The sequence below is a fragment of the Pistacia vera genome, unplaced genomic scaffold, assembly GCF_008641045.1.
Source record: "Pistacia vera cultivar Batoury unplaced genomic scaffold, PisVer_v2 Contig222, whole genome shotgun sequence".
Lineage (NCBI taxonomy): Eukaryota > Viridiplantae > Streptophyta > Magnoliopsida > Sapindales > Anacardiaceae > Pistacia > Pistacia vera.
In genome coordinates, this window is record NW_022196027.1 from 1,042,892 (window position 1) to 1,069,031 (window position 26,140).

The 26,140-nt window shown below is 35.1% G+C and overlaps 2 protein-coding genes and 1 long non-coding RNA gene across 3 annotated transcripts; all 3 read right to left on the reverse strand.

The window, feature by feature from the left end:
- Window positions 1-2,593: 2,593 nt before the first annotated feature.
- LOC116130507 lies at window positions 2,594-2,938 on the reverse strand. The gene has a single exon (XM_031416242.1). The coding sequence runs from the start codon at window positions 2,925-2,927 to the stop codon at window positions 2,613-2,615; it is 315 nt and encodes a 104-aa protein (XP_031272102.1). The 5' UTR covers window positions 2,928-2,938; the 3' UTR covers window positions 2,594-2,612.
- A 753-nt stretch (window positions 2,939-3,691) lies between these two features.
- LOC116130513 (uridine nucleosidase 1) lies at window positions 3,692-7,231 on the reverse strand. The gene is made up of 9 exons (XM_031416248.1): window positions 7,047-7,231; window positions 6,327-6,442; window positions 6,152-6,211; window positions 5,664-5,846; window positions 5,449-5,553; window positions 4,630-4,726; window positions 4,420-4,527; window positions 4,166-4,301; window positions 3,692-4,047 (listed from the first exon to the last, which is right to left on the reverse strand). The coding sequence occupies exons 1-9, from the start codon at window positions 7,138-7,140 to the stop codon at window positions 3,939-3,941; spliced, it is 1,008 nt and encodes a 335-aa protein (XP_031272108.1). The 5' UTR covers window positions 7,141-7,231; the 3' UTR covers window positions 3,692-3,938.
- A 5,578-nt stretch (window positions 7,232-12,809) lies between these two features.
- On the reverse strand, window positions 12,810-14,276 carry LOC116130522. The gene is made up of 2 exons (XR_004128063.1): window positions 13,977-14,276; window positions 12,810-13,465 (listed from the first exon to the last, which is right to left on the reverse strand). It is a non-coding gene; the product is annotated as an uncharacterized LOC116130522 (long non-coding RNA).
- Between the last annotated feature and the right edge of the window lie 11,864 nt (window positions 14,277-26,140).

A 26,140-nucleotide genomic window follows, 5' to 3' on the forward strand; every position in this document is an offset into this window, starting at 1 on the left:
GTTAAGTCTTTTATAATTATCTTTGATAATTATGCTATTATCTTATTAGGATAGAATTAGGATTATCTTATTATCCTTTTATAATTATGATAGAATATCTTATTAGATTTTAATTAGGTGATTAGAGTTCTTTTAGGAGTCACTTAGAGTCAAGTGTAAGGCTATATAATAGCCTAGATCTAGATAGTGGTTATCAATAAAGAATTTTGGCAATTAATCTTTCTATCTCTTGTTCTTGGAGATCTTTGTTCCTCATATAAACAGATCCTATCCCAAACCCTATCATTGGTGCTCTCGTTCCCTAGTTATGGCTGAAAGCACTCGCTTGCGTCTTTTGGATGAGCAGCTTGTTAAAATTATGGCTCTACAATATGCCCAAGCAGAGACTCTCACTTCTTTAATAGAGAAATTGGAAGTTTTGACAGTTGGTTTTCAAGATGTTACTTTGCATATTTCAGCTCTAAACAACAAGTTCGATCAAACTTGCTAGCAAAACCAACATTCTGGTGAATCATCTTCAGATTTGACTGGGCGACGTGGATCGACTTTTGAGAGTTTTTTTCCCAAGTCTTTCCGTTTAGAAGTCCCTCGTTTGAGGGCACGGATCCGCGTGGCTGGAGGTTTAAAGCCGAGCAATTCTTTGATTACCATAATATTCCTACTGAGCAACGGTTGACGATCTCTTCCTTCCACATGGATGGGCCAGTTCTCTCTTGGTATCGCTGGAGGCATTCCAATGGGCAGATCCGTTCTTGGCATTCTTTATTACACAATTTAGATGTTCATTTTGGGCCTTCGAAATTTGTGGATTACCAAGGGCAGTTGGCGAAACTTACTCAAACAGGTCCTGTAGTCGCTTATCAAACAGAGTTTGAGGAACTCTCTAATCAAGTTTCTGGCTTTCCAGGTATGTTCCTTCTAAGTTGCTTTGTATCAAGACTCAAACCATAAATTCGAAGGGAGGTGTAGTCCTTCCAGCCTCACGGCTCACACCCTCAACCATGCCATGAGTCTTGCCCGCTTGCAAGAGGACAAGCTCCAGGATCTACACCTATACTTGCAATCTGCTGACCCCAATCTTGCAATCCTATTAAATCAACTCCTAATGTTCCTTCAGCGCAGCAAGCCCTTTTCCAACTCCAAACAAATCGGATTACTTGCCTGTTAAGTGACTCACAGCAACACAGATGCAAGAACGATGCAACAAAGGTTTGTGCTATAATTGCGATGAGCGCTTTCACCCTGGGCATCGCTGCAGAGCCAAGTTCTTTCTCTTGCTGATGGAGGAGGATGATGATGAGCACGAAGATGAACCAGGATAAGTGCTGTTGATGGTGTTGTACCTTGCAACCTTGAGGACAAGGTTGAGTCGAAGGGGAAGGCAATGTTAGGATTATTTTAGAATTAGGATAATTATATTAAGTCTTTTTTTATTATCTCCTATAATTATGTTAAGTCTTTTATAATTATCTTTAATAATTATGCTATTATCTTATTAGGATAGAACTAGGTATATCTTATTATCCTTTTATAATTATGATAGAATATCTTATTAGATTTTAATTAGGTAATTAGAGTTCTTTTAGGAGTCATTTAGAGTCAAGTATAAGGCTATATAATAGTCTAAATCCAGATTGTGGTTATCAATAAAGAATTTTAGCAATTAATCTTTCTATCTCTTGTTCTTAGAGGTTTCTATTCCTCATATAAACAGATCATATCCCAAACCCTATCAATTATCCATATTCCTAGTTCTGACCATCTTTCCTTGAGAGTATTTGAGGATTAGGTATGATTGAAACGAGTTTGGATTGATTTTGGTGGATCTAAAACATAATATCACCCTAAATATATACGAAAGACATAAATCTAAAAACATTAAGGAGAAGAAAGGAGAGAAAAAGAAGAAAAGAGGAGAAAAAAAGAAGTGAAGTGAATTGAATGCAAAGGGCATAATCCTTCCGAATTACATCAAAGGTCTTATTTATAAAGACAATTAGAGATGGGCTATTTTTAACTGACTCTTTAAGTAGGGCCATATAAGTAATTATCTCCAAAGTTAAGGGAGGGGCGTTAACTCTACCCTTGCTATAGAGGCTCTTTTATCAAAAGTTTAGGGATTAATAAAAGAGTAATGTGGTTACTTTTTAATTTGAATAAAGTGAACAGCATCTTAATGGTCTGGGGGTATTCAACAGTTTCCAATATCGTTGTCCCGCTTGGACTTTGAGATCTCATTGGGCTGATGAAATTACCCATTTTAAGATAAGTTCTTCAATTCTCGTTGATAGATTTAATTTTTATTTTTTTCTCTCAAAATAAATAAAAAACTTCATGATTGCAATGTTTCCTTAGAAATTTCATTCTACATTATATGCTTCATTTACATAAAGTAATCATCATCACCTCACCATCATGTATCCTGCATCTAATCTTCTTTAGAAATATCAAAAATTTTAAAACTATTTGTATTTGCAACAGAAAGTAAGAAACGATCGTGTAATTTCCTTGAGCATTAAGTTAAGCAATAATACAAAGCTACCTCCCCACAGTCAAGAAAATTCCTTTGAGATTAAGCCTTTAAAACGTAAAATAAGAGCAAGAATTGAAGTCTAAGTATTGATGAAAGGAGTAATCTTGATTACAAGGCCAGGAAAAACATCATCTGGGTCGTGGATATGTGGATTCTCTTCAACAATGTAAGGATCCCCACATTTTTCACTAGTAGTATGCAAAGTCTCTCCTTCTTCCACCGCATAAATTTCATCGCACCGCTTGTTAATGATATTCCTTGGCTTCACTGTAACTATGAAGTCACTATCACTTGATTCACAGGAGCTTAAAATTAGCATTAGCGCCATCAACAAAGCACAATACCAAGAAATCTTCTCTGCCATTGCATGAGTTGATGAAGAAGCACGCACCATGATATTATATTATGCTGTGGATTAAGGTTTGATTTTTGATAGTGGGAATAAATGTTGTATATAAGAGAAGAGGTTTCTTTGGTTTGGTTGTTGGAGTCGGTAAGTGTAGGTTCTTGGCGGAAGTTGAAACGGTTCCTTCATTGTGTTAGGTAACTGTCCAAGACAATAATTCATTAAAAAAAAATAAATAAATAAATCTGAGAAAGAGTTGGTTTAACTGCTTTATTAAATGTTTTTGGTCCATGGCTTTGACTCGTTTAACTTATGCTATAATTTATGAAATTGGATTCCCCGCTTCTCAAAGATTGTAAGATTTTGCGGGGTTCCGGTTTCAAAGCCTAAAGATTTCCAGGTTCTCAAAATAATAATGATAATAGTAACTTATGAAGTTGGATTCCTATACAAAAGTCTACTGAAGGTTAGGACTGTTTTGGAATACTCAGTGATTTCATTTACATATGCTCTAGATATGTAAATCAATGAAACTTCCATGTTAGTTGTGTCAAAATTACTGGATTATTAGGTTAAGCTTAATTTCATCTTATATTTTATCATTATTAATTGATTCTGAAATGATAATATTCCGTATGAAGTCTCAACTATGTAAAACATATATTTATAAAACGTTTATCATTATTTATTTCAGAAGCCACTTACATTGATCCTATAATTCAACATACTTGACTGACTGGTCATTTCGTTTTACGATTCCAATATGTTAACAAATATCATACAAATGAATAAAAATACCAAGGACATGAATATGATATTCTAAGGATCTTTTATTAATTGAGTATTCTTTTGAGTATGTTTACAAATTCATGGAAAGACAGAAATTTGATCAACAAGACACCAGATATCAGCCCTCAAACCCAGAACTTGGGTTGTGACCAGACCAGCGAGAAAAGAAGAGAGCACAGAGGGTTTTGGTAGATCTTAGACACAACCCAACATTCACTTTCAAAGTTCAGCATCATCTTTGAGATGTGGACGACATTGCACCAGCAGCTTTCATGGTTTCATCAACAGTTTCTTGATATAACCAAGGACTTGATCAACATTGACCGTCCAAGCAACTGAAACAGGGGAATAGCCTGTCCACGGGTTGCTTCCGTTCCATCTATGTATCAAAATACAGCGTCATTAATGGTGATAATTGATTAACAAATCAAAACTAGTTCTATATGTTCCTATCAGAAAAAGTTTTTTATATGCATAAAAGAGGAAGCTGAACACACCTTTTTAGTCCTTGATCCATTAGTGTATGCCCAACACTTATACCGTGCGTTTCAACCCTCACAACTCCCTTCTTGTATGTGAAGAGATCAGGGCAAACTACAGCTACAAAACTAACAGGGTCGTGAAGGAAAATCCCTGAAACCAAACTTCAAAAAGTTAACAAAAGAATTCATAAAAATAAGTCAAAAAGAAGGATGCTGAAGTCTCAAAAGAAATAACTATAGATTCATCAAACTTATGAATCGAAGATTACCATAAACACCATCAGACTTAACATGCCAATCTCTGTAAAATTTGCACATGTCACTAAGTAGTTGAGCATGCTTCCCTTTAGATTCCGCTAATTCAAGCAAGTCAGCATCTAATGCAGAAGATAAATTCAACTATCAGAAAGTCATTATTTTCAAATTAACCAATACATGGGAAGCATGTCCAGGAGATGATGTAAATTGAGAAGTTTGACCTGTCATTTTGACTTGTGTTGTAATGTTTATTCCAACCACAACAATGTTTGCCCCAGAGGTAAACACAACATCTGCTGCTTCTGGATCTCCATAAATCTGCAAGTTAAATGAATCAAGTTTCTAGGTGGTTCACAACAACAGTTCACCATCATATGCTACAGCTGAACTTTTTACACATATAATGGCGTTTTTGCAGCAACGATAACTTTTTGATTTCTTAAAGAGTTAAAAGGGAATTACATGGCAATACTTTGAAACAAAAAACAGTAACAGTTCAGTATTAAACTGAAACTGCTCAAGACTCAAGTGTAAGCAACCTGCTCGAAACTTTAAATAAAAAATTGGTTTACTATCATAAATTTTAATGTTTGAGCTCTTCTTAGTTCCATTATACGTATCTAACAAGGAAACTGCCAAGGAAACAAGTGTACTTCTAGTGCTGCTGAAGCTAGTGTTGAGAATTTTAGGCTCTTTCCAGCGCATAGGACTAAACTAGACTAATTCCCTGGGACTTGACTAGATTGAACCTAATATTAAGAACTTTTGGCTTTGTTCAGCACATGGGACTAAACTGGACTAATTCTCTGCAACTTGACTAGATTGGAATGGATGGACTAGACTAACATATAGTTGTCCTGTATTTGGTGCAATATCAGTTTGAGCAGAAGTACATATTGTAAATAAACTCAAATGTCTGATAACTAATTAAAATGATAGAAGCCACACTTGCAACACAAAGCAACTGTCTGGACCAGAGAGGTCTACTTTATTTCTTTCCTGGTGTACAAACCATGAATTTTGGAAAAGCTAGCACTTACATTTGCTTCAGCAGCAGGATTTACATTTCCCAGAGCGAAGAAAGCACCACCAAGTATAACGATATTTTTCACCTTGCTAGCAAAGGAAGAGTCCCGTTTGATAGCCTGATTTCATAAACACCTCAGGAATTAATTTTAAAGTGCTGGAACAATTAAAATGCTGTAAGTAAAATTGGAAACACACAGATATACAGACATATAAACCAAAAACTTACCAAAGCCAAGTTTGTTAGCGGTCCAAGTGCAAGTACAGACACTTCACCGGGATATTCAGAGACCTTCTCAACCAGAAATTCAGATGCACTCTTATTACATTTCTTTGACTTTGGTGGAGGTAGAGATATATTTCCCAGTCCATCAGAGCCATGAACAAAGTCAGCAACACGTGGCGTTCCTCCCTTTTACAGAAAAACCATGGTCAGTAGGCTACAAGGAATGTTCACTTAAAGGGTTCAGAAAAAGAAATCCAAATTGGCCCATATATATATATAAGAAGACCAAATAAATCTATTCACTAGAACTAAACAGCCAAAAGTAATTTAACAAAGCAAAGTAACAAGGTGGTAAAATTTCAGAAAACATATGTGGACAGAACATTTGGGGAGGACTAACATATTGCAAAAACGGAAACTAAAAGCATGCTATCAAGTAACATTTCACAAAATTTCACAAGAGGAGCCACAGAATATATATAAACAATTACCTTCAAAGGTTCTGAGCTGCCCTCTGCCACAGGGACACCTGGACACCCTGCGATCTCACACTATCCTTTTGCACATCAAAAATAGGAATTTGATCATGAATATATTCCAAAAATATTTAAAAACTAAAACCCAAGTATAAAAGAATGTGGTCAACAGATAAAAATAAAAAAATACCAGAAGCAAGGCATTGCGAGTGGCATCTTCCGTAGTAACATTACCAAAGATTGTTGTCAACCCTAAGATCTCCAACTGTGGAGTTTGAAAAGCCATCAAGATTGCCATGCTGTCATCTGTTAATCAATAAATATCCTTCATATGGTCAGATCACAACTCACAACAAATAACCATTCTTTCATATAATCGCATCACAGCTCACAACAAATATGCACAACCACCTAGATGAAAAAATATATAAACATAACTATAGTATCTGCTAATCATTTCATTAAACAAATATAGAGAAATTGGCAAAAGGCTGATTGTTTCTAAGAAATTGACCTATCAACTAATTTTAAAAGGTTAGAAAATTCCCATAGTTTTCCTTATATACAAAGGTGTTGCACTAACTGATTTAGTATATGTTACTGTAGTTTCAATTGCCTTTATTATCAACAATATTTATTTAAATGGACCCCAAATTACAACAACTTTCCGAAAGACACTACATTTCAAATGCTAAAACAATCAGTGACTTCCATTATTGAAAAAATAAAATTTCCACAGGTTAGCAGGCAGATAAATCAGGACCCAAATGAAAATTGAGTCCATTCCATCAACAGGACGCCGTAATTGCTAGTAATCATGCTCAATAACAATATTAATAATAGAGCTTGAATTTAAATAGTTTATGCCATTTCCCAGGAACCAAAGAGAAAAAAAAAAGAGAAAACAAACCGATTCCGGGATCAGTATCGATAATGAGCTTGGAAGGCGGCGGAGAAGAGGGTTGAGCGTCGAGGATCCCACCGTCACAATTCAAATTCGTCATAATTGGAGAAGAATTTTGGGACAGTGAAATGAGAATGAAATTGAAACCTCGTGATTTAAGATGATTAGAATCAAATAAAAAAAAGAGTTTTGTCAGCAGTTGTAGCCACCCAACTTTGTAACGTGGTTAGGTAGAGCACTTCAGGATTTTATTAATAGAAGTTCTCCCATTTACTTGTTTAACAGCTGGCGGTTTTTTATTGGATCAGAAACTTTGCGTTTGGGATACTACCAATGTAAAGATCAATAATTTTTTATATTTCCTCGTGGGTTAATCACAAGATTTGCCTTTTCAAAAATTCACTTCCATTTTAGCTAATTTTATTTTCCAAAATGTTTATCAAGGTTGGATTTTTTTCTTTAAATAAATACTTATTTCCTATTTTAAGAAATTAAGATTACTTTTTAGCTATATATATTCAAATTTTTATTTTTATTTTTTATATTAAGAGATGTTCGAGTTAGTTTACGGACATATCAACTACTTATCTAGGTCTTGAAGTTAACGGTCAGATAAGACTCTAATGACTACCTCTTATGAGGATATATTCAAAATTTCATGTCTCCTTAAACTTTAGTTGTTTATCCCCACCCTTGTTGAGAATTAATTGTAATTTTCCCTTTAAATATTGTTGACCTAATTTTAGACTTTTGTATCCTTATTCATTTGAGCAAATTATTTTATTATTTCATCATTCTATAATTTAATAGATATTGTCAAATTAAGTGCCATATCAAATAGGATGTCAATTATATGGAGTTATTGTTATATAAAATAAATCATGTGAATTATGGATTCTCGAAAACATTAATGGGATGAGTTTTAGAAGTAAAAAAAAAACATTAATGTGAATGATAATTCACAACTATAAAGGGTGTTTATAATAAAGGAAATTTATATGGGAGATCTAAAAAAAAATCATTAGAATAATGGTGATGCGGGATGCCAGTCCATCGGTCCATCCTACTAAGAAAAGTTGTAATGGCATGTGAGTTGTTGTTTTGGATTTATGGACGGAAAGTTCAACTCCAATTTTTAATAGATTACTTCACATAGCAAATCTGGAGTTGGCGTCGCGTCATCTCTATCTTTCAATACCTTTTGTTTAATATGATAACATCTATTAAAAAGAAAATAATATTTTCTTAGAATAATAGACAAAAACTCTTCAATACTATAAAAGGGCTAATCATGTACACACCTTGGACTCTAACTGTTACCCCCAGTAATTTGGAAAACAATTTTTTACCCCCTATTGTTAGTTCATGGTGTAATAGGCTTACAGCTAACAGGAAAGAGGGCAAAATAGACATTTACATTTTAATATAAATTTATTCACTGAAATATTCCAAAAATGAGAAATATACATTTAAAAATTAAAAAAAAAAATCACAGAATCACGAAAAACTATCATTTTCATATTGTCATCAATATTTTAAAACCCAACCCAGGGTGAAACCTGACAAAGTTTTCATGTCCTGGGTTGACCGGTTTGACCAGATTGACAAAAAATTTTAAAACTCAACAAATACACCCCTAAAAATTACCTTTAAGTCCCTACATGTTTGAACTTTCTCAAACACACCCCAACTGAAAATCGACCGGCGACTGATCGGCAGCGACGACACCCCAGATGCAACCCAAATCTTTCCCTGAGCCCATTTCCATTAAAATCTACCCAAGATCTGGCCGAAATAGGTTCGATTTCTACCAGATTTCACCGACGCCGGTGTGGGTATTCTAGGCCGGATCTCATCCACGCCGGCGCCCACAAACCTCCCCATCACCCAGGAATTACTCTCCTGTTCCTCCCGACCAAAACCCACCTCACCCCACCCCCGTTAGCCTAGCCAATCGCCGGAAAAATCCCATTGTTGCCGCTTCCAAGTTTCTTCGATTTCCAGTCGATTTACTCACTGGAAATCAACGACGCCACCACCATTGTATTCACCGGACCTTAGTCTTCAAAAGCCCTAACCTTTCGGCCGTCGATTGTTCGCCGATCATCCTCTCAAATCTTAGGGTTTGGAGGTGAATTGGAAAAGTTAAACCCGGCCATTGAACCTGCCGAGTCCCGGTTAAACCGATTCAATCGGTTGGGTCGGGTCGGATTTTAAAACAATGATTGTCATCATCCAATCTCAAATAATGCAATGGTCTTAGTCTAAGTCTCAGCCCGCCCCATCCCGCACCGGTCAACAGGGTCAAGGGGTCAAACATTCTTTTAATACATTTTTTTTTTTTAAATTTATTTAGAGACTAATAAAAATGCATATTATGATTAGACATAATAAGTTCTATCAACTTAATTTTTAGACTTAAAAATGTAACACCATCATTATTATTATTATTATTATTTTACAATTCAGTGATTATTTTACACGTTACTTTATTACATTATAAATAGTAGGATTATAGATAATTTTACAACATAAATCCATTATCGAATATTTACAATTCTGAAGAGATTATATCTTTTTTCTAGCTTAATCGTCCAAGTACCTTTTTAAATATACTTCTAATTTCTTTATTAGAAATTCATTACAAAAGGTAATTAGAATCCTTAAAGAGCATCTCCAATTATTCTCTTTAAACTAAAGAGCATATTCATTAATTTTTAAACATAAAGAATAAAATTTGTATTCAAATTCAATAAACTCTTTAAAATTTAGGAGAGAATATGTTTTTTCAATAAAAAAAACTTAATATGAGAGATAAATAATAAATAAAATCATGGAAACTTGTAATTTATTATTTGAAATTAAGATAGAGAGTGAAATTTGACTTTTTAGATATAGAGAACCAAACTCACTATTTAATTTATATTTAAAGAATAAAAAATCTGTTGGATTCTTATTTTTATGAATAAACTCTTTATAATAAAAAGTTTGAGTCATATAAAGAGTCATTTGAAAATGCTCTAAAGAACTCTTTATATGACCTAAATTTTTTATTATAAAGAGTTTATTCATAAAAGCAAGAGTCTAACAGACTCTTTATCTTTTAAATATAAATTAAAGAGTGAGTTTGATTTGTTAGTAAACGGTCCCGTATACGCAGCGGAAACAAAACAAAATTAATGTAGAGATCGTTTACATGAGCCAAGATCAAGGGTATAATTTTACAATTTATCATAATAAGAATCTGCATAAATATTAAACATGAGTTAAGAAACCATACGCACGTTTGGAGGCTCCACCACGATTGTCTTTGAACGTTTTGCTACCGATCCAGGTGTAGGATTGAACCCACGTAGTCCACACGAAGACAATCTCAAAAGAACCAAAGAGGTATTTGCTAGATCCTCTTTGGCTTCAAGATTAAGAAGAAAAAGAAATCAATGAAATTGATTTCAAGGCAAAATCAATCTGCCGTGGGAGTGTCAATATTTGGGGCTGTGTGTTTTTCTTTTTCAAAGAAAAAACTTTTTTTTCATTTAATTAACACACTTTTCTTTTTATAGTAAAAACAATTTGCCCTAATCCCATACGGAATAGGCTTGAGCTTCAACCCAAACGCCCCATGTTGCCAAACACTCCCAATTTGATTTATTTTATTTTCCATCATTATCTCAATTAAAATCAATTAATATATATTTAAATATATATTAACATTTAACAATAATGATAATATATTTAAATATGTGCGAACACACATTTAAACGTAATTTCACTTATTTAATTTTTCTAACAAATTAAATAAAGGCTACGACCTCAGCAAATTTAATTGCACTGTGAAATTACCAAAATACCCTTTCGCCTTAAAAGACGAAAACGCCCTTCTTTCTTCTTGCATCTTAAATTGTCTTCTATGTGTGTGACCCTTAGGCTCCTCATCATATCGGCAGTGTATAGTATTGCGATTAACACCAATTAATCGTCTCACTAATACACAGACCAAGATTGGCCCCTAGCAAGGCATCATGGCCACCCGATAGATTCGGATTCAGCAAAGTAGCTACCTGTCAACGATATGGTTACCGTGCAATTCGATCCTTTCATCATTCGTTATCTCGACGAGACGAAGGCATAGAAATAGTGTCAACCTTCGGTTACTCTCGATATTATTTATTCAGTTTCTGGACCAATGACCCGTATTATAAACTGGATAGAGCAACAACTCAATCCCACTGTGGCCACAGTTTTAGTGTCATTGCCATATACTGAATTGCGCCGTGAGATAACTTTCTCCCGTACCCGGGAGTGATGAATCCTCTGTCAATCCACCATAGTCTTGATACACTCCTTGATGCAGCCAATCACCACCGTATTGACAGCTCTGAAAAGAACTGCGTTAGGCTAGTGTCAAACTACACCAATCGGTGCACAAGGCGCTCCGGTGATCTCAAGTCTAAGGATCACATGCACCACCATTCGTTAGAGGATTTGTTCCATAGACACTGGGGTTACCATCCATATGGAATCCTCTGGTGGGTCAGTCCAGTGAACTTGCTGTGGTGTAATCGCCTACAACAAACACCCATGTGTTGCACCAGGTTGTCACCAAACAACCTTGACAAGTGAGATCAGTCACTGTCTTTCGATAGGGTCATTTAACACTATGATAGCCTTACCATATTATCTGTCCCCTTACTTCAGAATAATACTGGGGCTACGGACGTTTCTAGAATGGCCACCATATGTGCTCATAGGGTTCTCACTATCAAGATTTGAAACACTTGATACCCTCGTCACGGTTCTACCATTCTAAGGACATATATCAATACATATTGCAATAATAATGATTTACGTGATATAGAATAGAATGACTTTTATTGATTAATGAACATTATTACAAAGAGTCAATTTCACAATAATTGATTGGCTCTAGGGCACCTACTCCAACATGACTCTTCATATCTAGAGAGTCAAATTTCATTCTCTATCCTAATTTTAATTAATAAACTACAAGTTTTTACGCATTTCATTTATTAATTATCTCTCATATTAAGTCTTTTTCTTGAAAATAAAGAGCATTTTTATTAAATTTAAAGAGTCCATTGGATTTAAATAAAAATTTTGTTTTTTATATTTAGAAATTAATAAAGATGTTTTTTTATTAATATGAAAGATGCTTTTAATTGGAGATGCTCTAACACTATCTAATTAGAAGAGAACATTATATTGATAAAGATTGTTGGATTATATAATGTAATATTAACAGCTATTAACCATAATAGATAAGAGAGGACAAAAAACTAATCAAGAGATTAAAAAAAAAAAAGTCTAGCTTGTTAAATATTCCTACTTAAACAAACACTTTAGGCTTGAATGCAGAGTGAATTTTGAAGCAAAAGTCAGTCATGAATAGGGGTGTTATTGAGCTGAGCCAAACCGAGTTTTTGGCTTAACAAGCTCGGCTCGTGAGAGAAAAATAATAAATGAGCCGAGCCGAGTCAGAAATTATATGACTCGGCTTGGCTCAGCAATAGATTTGGTATATTTCGAGCTGGCTCGCGAGCCGGTATATCGAGCCGGCTCGCAAGCCATCTCCAAATAACTCTGTTTTTTTTTTTTTGATTTTTTTTTTAACAAAAATTCGCTGGACAGCAGTCTGATTGTCTGGACAGCAGCCATCTCCAAATAATTTTGAAGCTGAATCATGTTCAATTCTGAAAATGAGAAAATTAGTTTAAAATATTTAAATATGGCAGGCGAATTCAGAAGGGCTTAAAATTGAAAAATCATAATTTAACTTTTCATTAATTTGGTGGGCAGAGCAAGTTTGACCCCAGTCCAATTCAAATAAATTTGATTAATATTTGCAAACAACATTAACAGTTTATTTTAACTCGCCAATTTAGATAAATAAACATAAATATCCTCCGTTTTTCACCTCAAATATCCTCAGGAAGTGACCCCTGTTGTTGCTCCCCAAATCAAAGAAGAATCTCTTCTGATCGGCTCTGATTACTTCTGAAACCCCCATGTTACCTATTTCATCTTGTGCCGGCAAGTCAACCGACCTGTCAACATTTAGTTCAGAAGCAGAGGCAGGTTGGCTACTATGGCCAGAAATGAAGCCAGCCCCAACATCATCTGAAAGCCCAACAAGACGCTCTGAAGGTTCAGAACTTTGCTATTTTCACACACACATACAATAGAACCAAAAAAGACATATGATAAATGCAACAATTGTATGTGTAAAAACAGAAAAAGGGTTTATGCATGCGCTGCAAGTACGCCTGATTGGGCAATGTGAAAAGTCGCGATGCTTCATTAACTTCTGCCAGAATGTTTCTGAATGCTGTCCACCCTTCGTCCCAAGAACTTCCGGCAGGAACAATAATAGTACTGCGATTTCTACTAACAGATGCTTCCGATACCTGCAGAATAAATTTAATAAGGCAATAAGTTTTAGGAATAACAATACTAACCATTAGATTAGCCTTATCATCTTCACACTTATAAAGACGCATAAGAAGACAAAACTGGAATACCAAAGTACTAAAAGCCTTATCATCTACAGTGTGTGAAGGTGAAAATCTGTTCCCATTCCTTCAATTTTTCAAACTAAATTTCAAGCACATTTGTAAACCAAAGATTGATCTCGAAGAAAAGAATGGGAAATCTCCAAATTTTGCATAAGACTTCCAAAAGGCAACTAAAAATGATTCAAAATCCAACAAGAAAAACAATTAATATAGAAAAATATATAACAGATAATATATTGTGCTTAATGGCTTAGAAAATAACATGACACAGGGCTCTTTCACAAAAATATCAATGGAGGTTAGTTGAACTACGCAAATATTCCAGAGATATTATCATCCCATTGGTACAGGAATAATCCCAAAACAAGGAGCATAAGATCCGACGAAGAAACCCCTTACTCACCGATTAAAGTCTGACGAAAATCCGACGAAGATGATGACGAACCGATGAAGAAACTTCAGATCTGACGAAGACGATTCAGATCCGACGAAGAACATTCAGATCTGACGAAGCTCGTACGAAAAAGACGAAGTTCCGACGAAGATCCAACGACGATCAGATGACGATGACGAAAATCCAACGGCTGCCGAAGGTCCGACGACGATGAACAATATCCCGCGAAGCTAACGAAGATGAACAAGATCTGGCCAAAAATCGTTACTTCGGGAGGAGTTTGATTCAAATTTTACGGCAAGGGTTCCACTGTGACAGATTTTTGCGATTTGGGGATTTTAATAACAGGGGCCATTTGTTATTTTTTAAAACTTGTTTGCATCATTTTCAGTTAAATCCCAATAGTTCAGAAATTCTTAAAAAACCCCCCGCTTTTTCCAGCCAGGCACGGCTCGCGAGTTGACGAGCCGAGCCTTCTATGGCTCAAACTCGGCTCGTTTTGTCTCACGAGCCGAGTCGAGCCGAGCCGGCTCATTATCAGACGAATCGAGCCGTTAACGAGCCGGACTCGAGCCGAGCCGAGCCGGCTCGTGAGCGGCTCGGTTTGTTAACCAGCCCTAGTCATGAATCACATAAAACTTGGCAACTGAACTGGAAATTACTTATCAAGTAAAAATTATGCAATTTCTTCCTAATTTATTTCTTTTGGTTGAAAGAATGAGGTTTTTTTAGACTTTGAAATGAGTCTCAAAAGATTAATAATATATTTTAGGAATTTTATCGATTAATAATAATGTAATAATCATTTTGTATATTTTGAAACCATATGAAAAACGAGAGTAAGTTCTCTTTTCTTTTCCAATGGCCGATTGACACAAGCCACTTCAATAAGACATTTTTTGTGGGTTATGGTGTGGCTGTATTACAATATCTAAACAGCCAATTAGGCCAAAAATATTTCTTTGAATTATGCTCACTTGGGGGTACTTAATTGGACATTTTACAATTTTAGCCTCTGAAGGGGAAAATTCCTAAAATGACCAAGATAACCCTGGGCACGCCTCTTAGAACATGTTTTTTCCAGGTTTATTATTTTAATAATATTATACTTACAAATAAATCTTATAAAAATTTTTATACAAACTAATGTGACATAAAATAAATGGAAAAGTGAATATAAAAAGTCAAACTCATTATATTCATTATTCCATTTATTTTGTGTCACATCATTTTGTATACAAATCTTTGTAAGACTTGTTTGTATATGTAGCATTACTCTATTCTATTTTCTATAAAAAAATTTCAATATCTCTGTTTTTAAGTTCTTCGTAATACCAATTTCAAATATTTTTTGGGCATGACTAGTGCCTTTGAAACTACCAAAAAACCCTTTCAAAGTTTTTTATTATTTTTTCACTAAAACCATATTGAGGATTCTGCATTAAAACCTCGAGGGCATTTTTACAAATTCATGTATCCTTTTCATTATATGCTTTAATAATTTTACTTTTATTATTTCATCATGAGATAAAATATTTCTTGATTTATTTCTCATATTATCAATCAAATGATTTAATCTTGAAAATATTTTTATATTGAGTTTATTTTTAGATTTATCCTTCAATAAATCATTATTTATGCATTTATCTCATTTTTTATAATTATTTATTATTCATTATTCATAAAATCATTTTCCAAAGATATCTATGTTTAGGAAATTTCAATATTTAAATTTATTGGATATTCATTCTAACATTTGTCCTTCTTTTAAATAAATATATCTCTCATTGGATATTCATTCGAGATTTGCTTAAGTCTCCATTATTTTCCGTTTCAATATTCTTAAAATATATATATAAAGCTGAATACCCATATAAGTTAATCGACATGTGGCACATTTTGAAAGTTTTAGAATTGCTCCATTTTGACACATTAGATTGACAAGCCAATTAACTTGTTCTATCTTAACATGTTGGATTGATATTTATTGCTTCATCTATAATTATTAAGTAATTAAAAAAAGGGGATCTGTATTAATAATTAATAATAATAATCATAATACAGGTGTATTGTATTAGCATTCTAAAGGTCTAACTATAATGAGACCTTGGATTTGTGATTGCCATGTGGTTGAATTTTATTGGTGTATTTTAATTTATTATATGAATGATTAATTGTTTATACCCTACTGATGTGCGAGTATATATATATTAAATGAATTAATTTTGCTTGATTCCGTTTTCCAATTAATAGTGTTATTTGAAATATTTCTTATCAGTCCTAATATGATAATCCATTAAATCTGAGTCAAGTAAACCATTCATTTTATCATCACACGCATTTCGGTGTCCACTAAACAATCAGTAGTAAATTGACCATAACTTTCTCAATAAAAATCCAATTGATGGAAGGATTGAATCTTTAGAAACTGGACAAAAAATACTTTGATTTGATATATTATACGCTTAATTTGGATAACTGTAGCCTCACTGCCGACCCATTCCTTTCATCATCACACACATTTTAACTTCCACTGAACAATTAATAGTAAATGGACCATAACTTGTTCAATAAAACTCCAATTGATGATAGGTTTGTATTTTTAGAAACTACACAAGTAGGGCTTTAAATTATATATTATATGCTTAATTTGGATAACTTTAGCCCCACTACTGTACCATTCCTTTTACCATCACAAACATTTTGGCTTCAACTGAACAGTCAATAGTAAATTGACCATAACTTGCTCATAAAAATTCAATTGATGAGAGGTTTGAATATTGAGAAACTAGACAAGTAGGGATTTAATTTCATATATTAGACGCTTGATTTGGATAACTGTAGCCCCACTGACAAACCATTCATTTTATCATCACACACATTTCGGTTTCCACTGAACAGTCAGTAGTAAATTGACCATAACTTGCTCAATAAAACTCCAATTGATGAGAGGTTTGAATATTTAGAAACTATATAGACATGTCTTTTGGTATATTATACATTTAATTTGGATAATTATAGCCTCACTACCGAATCATTCCTTTTATCATCACAAACATTTCAGTTTCCCCTGTTTCTCAATTTTCATTGAACAATGAGTAGTAAATTGGTCATAACTTCCTCAATAAAAATTCAATTTATGAGAAGTTTGAATTTTTGGAAACTAGAAAGATAGAGCTTTAATTTGATATATTATAGAATGAGTTTGAATAACTATAGACCTGCGGCAAACCATTAATTTTATCATCACACACATAAAACCAATTCAATTTTAGTGATAATAAAAGAAAAAAACAAATATTGATATGTAGTTTTGATTGTATTTGTTCAATCTCTTTTTGTTGATATTTTTTTATGTTACATACATATATCGAAAAGAGGTTGTTGCTAGATAAAACAAAATTTATTTGTATCACAAATACCATATGATGTTTGATGTCAAACCATGTAGCTTTAGTAAACTATTTATAATATGCCAAACCATTATTATTATCCTTAAAGGAAAATAAATATTGATATATAGTTTTAATTGTAATTGTTCCATCTCTTTTTATTGATATCTTTTTATGTTACATACATATATCATGAAAAGAGGTTGTTGCTAAATATAACTAATTTCATTTATTTAACACATGCATTTCGGTTTCCACTGAACAATCAGTAGTAAATTGACCATAACTTGCTCAATAAAAATCCAATTGATTAGATGATTGAAAATTTAGAAACTAGACAGATAGTTCTTTATTTTGATACATTGTATGCTTAATTTGGATAACTGTAGCCCCACTGCCGAACCATTCCTTTCATCATCATACACATTTCGACTTCCATTGAACAGTCAATAGTAAATTGACCATAATTTGCCCAATAAAAATCCAATAGATGAGAAATTTAAATCTTTAGAAACTAGTCAGATAGGGCTTTAATGCTATATATTATATGTTTAATTTGGATCATTTTAGCCCCACTTCCGAATGATTCCTTTTATCATCACAAATATTTTGGTTTCCACTAAACAGTCAGTATTAAATAAACCATAACTTGCTCAATAAAACTCCAATTGATGAGAGGTATAAATATTTAGAAATTAGATAGACAGAGCTTTAATATTTTACACTTAATTTGGATAACTATAGCCCCACTGCCAAACCATTCTTTTTATTATCACATACATTTCAGTTTCCACTAAATAATCAGTAGTAAATTGATCATAACTTGCTCAATAAAACTCTAATTGATGAGAGTTTTGAATATTTAGAAACTAGACATACAGAGCTTTAATTTTATATATTATACCCTTAATTTTGATAATGGTAGCCCACTTCTAAACCATTCCTTTTATCATCACATATATTTTAGTTTCCACTAAATAGTCAGTAGTAAATTGACTATAACTTGCTCAATAAAAATGCAATTGATGAGAGGTTTGAATCTTTAGAAACTAGATAGACATGGCTTTAATTTGATATATTATATGCTTAATTTTGATACTGTAGTCCCACTATCGAACCATTCTTTTTTATCACACACATTTTGGTTTCCCCTGTTTCTTGATTTCCATTGAACATTCAGTAGTAAATTAGTCATAACTTACTCAACAACAATCCAATTGATGAGCAATTTAAATCTTTGGAAACTAGAAAGATAGGGGTTTAATTTGATATATTATATGATGAATTAGCATAACTATAAACCTATTTCCGAACCATTCATTTTATCATCACACACATAAAACAAATTCAATTTTAGTGATAACAAAGGAAAACAACTATTGATATGTAGTTTTTATTGTAATTGTTCAATCTCTTTTTGTTGATATTTTTTTATGCAACATACATATATCAAAAACAAGATGTTGCTGAATATAACAAATTTTATTTGTATCACAAATATCATCTGATGTTTGTTGTTGAACCATGTAGCTCTAGTAAACCCTTTATAATATGCCGAACTATTATTACTATCCTTAAAGGAAAACAAATATTGATATATAGTTTTAATTGTAATTGCTCCATTTTGACAGATTGGATTCATATTTATTGCTTCATCTATAATTATTAATTAATTAAAAAAATTGGATCTGTATTAATAATTAATAATAATAATAATAATAATACAGGTACATTGCATTGGCATTCCAAAGATGTGCATTAATAACAAGTATACATGTGTATTGGATTGCTATTACTAATTGTGGTTTAATGACATTTGTCTAGGATTGCTATCTATAATTATATAGGTGCATTGTATTAACATTGGAAAACTTTCTTCGTATTGAAATCGTATTTAATTGTGTTAGTATTTGGAACGTATAAATAAGGGGTTATAAAAGGGGCGCATGTTTAGTTGTGTATCATCACAATTTGTTAGTTGGTGTCAATAATACGTCTGGTCTTTTGTTAATTGTTTATATGTTATTTTAGTTTATGAAAATAATATGTATGTTCTTCATGTGCATTTTGATCGATGGTTTTTTATTTATGTATGTTTTTGTTGTTGTTTGCAGGTCAAAGATTCATGAATTGACATGGAATAAAGGCAGGATGTCCGATTGACACTGTCAGATGAGTTGTTCTTTTTATTTGTTCTTCTGAATTGTAAGTATATCTTCTAACTATTTTAATGCGAAACTGTAAGTATGTCTTTCAACTATTTTAACGGTTATTTTTAGATTGAATGATTGATTGTGGTATTCCTTCTGAACGATAAGTGTGTTCCTTGATAATTTTAACATGAAGATTAATTAACTTTTGTTGTTTCCGTTTTTAGGTACCAATTTTTATACAAATGGATAATTGTTCCTTAACAATGTTAATATGAAGATTGATTACATTTTGTTATGTTGTTTTCAAGGAAATGAGGATTTGTGTTTATTATTTTTTTTGGTAGAGTCATTGATTCGGTACGTCTCTTCTACCGATAGATCGACATAAAATGTGAATTCATTGATTTTTGTTGATATCTTTTTATGTTACATACATATATTATAAAAATAGGTTGTTGCTGAATATAACTAATTTCATTTATTTAACAAATATCAACTGATGTTTGGTGTTGAACCATGTAGCTTTAGTAAACCTTCATTTTATCATCACACACATTTAGGTTTCCACGGAACAATCAGTAGTAAATTGACCATAACTTGCTCAATAAAACTTTAATTGATGGGAGATTTAAATATTTAGAAACTAGACCGATAAGGAGTTAATTTAATATATTATACACTTAATTTGGATAACTATAGCTCTACTGTCGAACATTTCCTTTTATCATCACACACATTTCGGTTTCCGCTGAATAGTCAATCGTAAATTGATCATAACTTTTTCAATAAAAATCCAATTGATGAGAGGTTTGAATCTTTAGAAACTAGACATATAGGGCTTAATTTAATATATTATATGTTTAATTTTTTATAACTATAGCCCCACTACCGAACCATTCATTTTGTCATCACACATATTTTGGTTTCCACTAAACAGTTAGTAGTAAATTGACTATAACTTGCTCAATAAAAATGAAATTGATAAGAGGTTTGAATCTTTAGAAACTAGACAGACAGGGATTTAATTTGATATATTATATGCTTAATTTGGATAACTGTAGCCCCACTGTCAAACAATTCCTTTTATTATCACACACATTTCGGTTTCCCTTGTTTCTTAATTTCCATTAAACAGTCAGTAGTAAATTAGTCATAACTTGCTCAATAACAATCCAATTGATGAGCGGTTTGAATATTTGGAAACTAGAAAGATAGGGCTTTAATTTAATATATTATATGATGAATTAGGATAACTATAGACTTGTTGCCGAACCATTCATTTTATCATCACACACATAAAACAAATTCAATTTTAGTGACGACAAATGAAAACAAATATTGATATGTAGTTTTTATTGTATTTGTTCTATCTCTTTTTATTGATTTTTAGATTGATTTTGTTGTTTGATTTGTGGGTTTTATAGTTATCATCTTTCTTTAGGATGCTATCATCAAATGCTTTTTTTTCTATAGATGGTGGTCAATTCTAATTGCAGCAAATAGATTTATATCACAAGACTTTTATCTTCATGGTTTCTTCAATGCTTATATTAAGTTGCCTTCAGATTATACTGTTGGAGTTGTTGTTGCTTTCTATGTGAGTTTCTTCTCAACAATTTTAATTTTTTATTATTTCTAAAGTAATAATAATAAAAATAATTCATTTTCTCTTCTCAACAATCAAAATCAGTTTTTTCCTTTGGCTTTGCAAGTCTCCTGCTTAAAAGTTCACATTTTTCAACATTGTTTCTCTTTCTTTGATTGATTTATAGACTTATCAATAATACCCAGAGGGTTATCCTGCAAATTTTTTTGCTTTTCTTGACAAAGTTTTAAACTTTGGTTGCGGATTTCAAATGGTAACATATTTGAGAAGAACCATGATGATACACACTTTGAGTTCAATTTGTGGGTATTTTATTTATTGATTTTTTAATTATCAATTCAATATAAAATGAACTTCAATATAAAACAATATATATTTAAAACACAAAAAAAAAAAAAAAAATTGTTGTGTGTGGTTTTTCCACCAAGCTTGGGTCAACACGAGGATATAGCTCAGCCCAGAATGATCTCGGCAACTATGATTGATCGACCCAGCATAAGCTCGTCGAGTCGTAGCTTGATCTAGCACAAGCTAGTCGCAGACAATCCCAAGAATTAATCAATCAATCCCTAGATTACTTTAGATCCCGAATATCGCGAGAATGATTGGATCAACAGTTATCGTTGCGTGATCATAGCACTCAATCGCAAGGATATCATAATTTTGATTCAAATAATTTGTAATCCCCTTAATTTGGCTCTTTCCTTTACGTAAATCTCATATATAAACCCCCTAAAATGATGAGGAGAGGGATACGAATTCTGGATTATAATTACACTGTAAGCTCTCACAACATATTCAAAAAACATAGTGGACATAGGCAGTTTAACTTCACCGAACCACTTTAAAATTTCTCTTTGTCATTTACTTTCTGGCATTATCATTCACTCATCGCTGATTACCCGTAATCACGTACACATCAGTTCTGATCCCGACAAGGTCGATCGGATCTCACTTGTTGGTGCAGAATTCTGTATCAACAGTTTGGCGTTAGTAGGAAGGGCCTTCGCTACTATTTCAAAGACCCGAAAAACGTTCACCGGATTTAACTGTCCCAAGACCAAAATGGTGTTCACCAGATCAAGAACTACCATCAAAAATCACGAGAACGTGGAAACCGCCCACCAGGAGGTGCAATAGGAGAACGCTAGATGCCGACCACCTGTGATGCCAGCTCAGCACGCCGTAAACAATCAAAGGGCAGGGACATCAAATCCCGAGAACGGCCAGCTAATGGAGATGATCAAAACAATGGTTGCATAGGCGGTGCAATAAAACGTGGCTGAGTTGAAGAACCAACAACTAGTCGCCTAGAACCCTGACCAGCTACGCTTCACCAACGTTACCCTAACAAGTATGAATTCTGCAGGTCAACAGTCCGTTTCATCGCTGCCAAGGGGCGATCAACACCGCCAACCTTGCAGGCAGCTCCTCACGCATGAGCGAGAGTCTCGTGGGCAAACAAACCTCGGAAGGCAGCCGGGGAAGCAACCATTGAGGGAAAGCAAAGGTGACGGACACCATCGAGAAGCTCGGCTGTATCCCAACGTTAACATACCAGTTTTAATCCACGCCCAAGACAAGATCAATCTTCACAGGCTTGCGAAGCAAGCCATCTGCGTCAATCTGCTAATGAGCAATGTTCCGATTATGATCAACATCTCAAGAAACGCACTGACGAGCATGATAGCACCTACCAACTCGGCCATCATGACTCGACCTCGCGTATCAACATGCACATTGGAGTAGCCTCACAAGCGATAGACTTGTGAACCCACTTGCTCGAGGTACAGCTTAACTGAGCCAACTAGGGGAACCAAAATGAAGACATGGATCGCATGCAAAGGATACTCGACAATCTAAAGGCTCGCTAGAACAACCTAGCAGAAGAAATAGTAACTTCCCCTTTTACGGAGGAAGTTCGCCAAGCCCCGCTCCCACAAGGATTCAGGGCATCAGAAAGCAAGTTCGATAGGAGGGAGGACCCCAGAGATCACCTCGACAACTTTAATGACCTAATGGAGCTCCACCAGGTCAGTGGCTTAGTGAAATGCTGGTGTTTTGCAGTCACATTAGTCAGAGATGCCAAAAGGTGGTACAAATGGCTCAAGGCTAACTCCATCAATTCCTGGAAACAATTCTACGCACTATATCTACTGTAGTTTCAGGCAAAGAGACAGTTCGCAATGCTACTCATTTATTTGAGCAACATTCGCCAAGAGCGAGATGAATCACTAACACATATTTAACGAGGTTCCAGAACGAGCAAGCAAAGGTCGTTGATGCCCCTGAAGAATCCATTCGAACTCTCCTAATCGCAGGGATCAAACCTAACACGGAGCTGTGGAAAAAGCTCTAAAGCGAAGACTATGTGAGTCTGGCCAAATTCTACCAGATGGTCGTAAAATACAAACACGTAGAAAGCTCATTAGTGGCACTAGCTAGGAGCTCGACGCGGGGGGCCCTGGACAGGAGACAATATTGCCTCTCAGATAAGCATAGGGGCCAAGACCACAGCGACAGGGATTGCAATGAATTCCCAAAGAAACGGAGAGTAGATAACCGCGGAGACAGGCAGCCTTTCCGGCGGTATGCAAAGTACACATTCCTTACTCAAGACATCGCCCACATCTATGAGGTATCCCAAGAGGCGAAAAGGTTGCCACTCCAGAAAGAATGAGAGGGGCTCCAAGAAAAAGAGATCGACAAAAATATTGTCGGTATCACAAGGATGTTGGGCACAATACGAATGACTGCCAGGCTCTAAAGGACGCCATCGAGGACCTAATAAGAAGAGGTCATTTGAAAGAATTTGTTAAGGCAGAAACAGCTCGAGAGAATCCTGGCGAGCAAAGTAACCAGGCCTCAAGCCAGATACAGACCCTGGATCAATAGGCTCCACCAAACCCTAACGAGGTCTTGTGAACATGATTTATGAAGGACTGGATACAGTGGTAAGCTCAAGGTGAGCCCACAAGCAATATGTTCGGGAGGCTAGAACGAGCTCGATCCCCTGAATAATGAGTTGGGAACAGCAGCCGCCCAAGCGGCCCAAATAGGAAAGCAAGGTAGTAGGGTTCACAGTCGACGAGTGCAAAACATCCCCTCATCATAAGTATGACGCGATTGTAATTGCAGCCAGGATTGGCAACGCAAGAGTATTAAGGGTTATGGTCAACAACGGGAGCGCGACAAACATTATTTTCTTGGGAGCCTTCCGAGGAATGGGATTCACATAAAGGAACCTACGAGTGTGCCCTTCGCTGCTCTATGGGTTCACTGGGGACAACTTGGTTCCCAAAGGTATTATCGACCTTCCTATAACTCTGGGGGCCAACCCGTAGGTCAAAACTGTGATGGCCAAATTCCTGGTGGAGACTTTCTGACCACGTATAATGTCATCCTTAGAAGGCCAATCTTGGATGATTTAAGCGCGGTCACGTCAGTGCACTGTCAATCAATGAGATTTCTGACTCCTGGGGGAGTCTCGACAATCAGGAGTTACACCAAAGAATCATGAGAATGTTATAATCGGGCCATAAACACCGCACAGATATGGCCGCACCTAAAGACCATGATCATCGCAGAATCCAAGCCAAACCCTGGACCACTAGAAGACACCATAGATCCTAGCAGCCATTAAGAGGAGTCCACCGCGGGACCAATTGAGGAGTTGAGAGGAGTAAGTGTTAGCGAGGAGGATCCAACTCACATATTGAAGATCGGTAGCAACTTGAGCAGAGTGATGGCCAATGATTTGGTCGAGTTTCTGAAGAAGAACCTTGATGTATTCGCATGGGTGCACGCTGATATGGTTGGGATTAGCCCCTAGGTGATATGCCACAGGTTAAACCTCGACCCATAGGCTCGACCCATAAGACAAAAAAGAAGGCCCACGGATGTAGAACGCTCTCAAGCGCTCAAAGATGAAGTCAACAAACTCCTAGAAATCAACTTCATCAGGGAAGTTAGGTGCCTAGATTGGCTCGTCAACCCAATCCTAGTGAAAAATCCGAATGGCAAGTGGCGAACTTACATCGACTTCATGGAGCTAAACAAAGCCTGTCTGAAAGACAGCTTTCCGTTACCACGGATCGTCCAGCTTTAGATGCGACGATGAGAAACGCACTATTTAGCTTTATAGACGCATACTCGGGATAACTAGATCCCGATGTACCAGCCCGACAAAGAGCATGTTTCTTTTATTACTGACTGTGGAATTTATTGTTACAGGATTATGCCGTTTGGCCTCAAGAACGCTAGCGCGACCTATTATCGCTTGGTAAACAAGATGTTCGCTAATCAAATTAGCAATTCCATGGAAGTATCATCAATGATATGCTCATCAAATCAAAGGTCGTTGAAAGTCATATTGAGCACCTGGGGGAAATGTTCGACATCCTCAGAAAGTATCAAATGAAGCCCAATCCATTGAAATGTGCTTTCGGAGTGAGCTTCGGGAAATTCCTAGGCTTCCTCGTAAACCAACGGGGTATAGAAGCTAACTCAGATAAGATTCAGGCCTTGCTCAACATGAAAAGCCCGACTTTGTATTAAACAGCTACAAAGTCTGACTGGACTTGTGGCTGGGCTCAGCAGGTTCGTTTCCCAAGCCACGGACAGGTGTTTACCATTTTTTGAGACCTTGAAGGGGAAGAAAGGTTTCAAGTGGACAAAGGAGTGTGAAAGAGCCTTCTAGGAGTTGAAGAAACACCTCAAATGCCCCCTATTGTCAAAGCCCATCTAGGGCGAGCCGCTACTACTGTATTTGTCGGTATTCAAATATGCTGTTAGCACGGCATTGGTACGCGAAGAGGGAGAAAAACAATGGCCCATGTACTATGTGAGCAAGAGACTGCTCGATGTGGAGACGAGATACCCATAGATGGAAAAGCTCGCCTACACCCTTGTTGTTGCCGCAAGGAAACTGTGACCCTGTTTCCAGGCACACTCCATCTATGTGCAGACGAACTTCCCTTTGAAGAAAATAATGCAGAAGCCCAAGGCATCGGGTAGATTAAT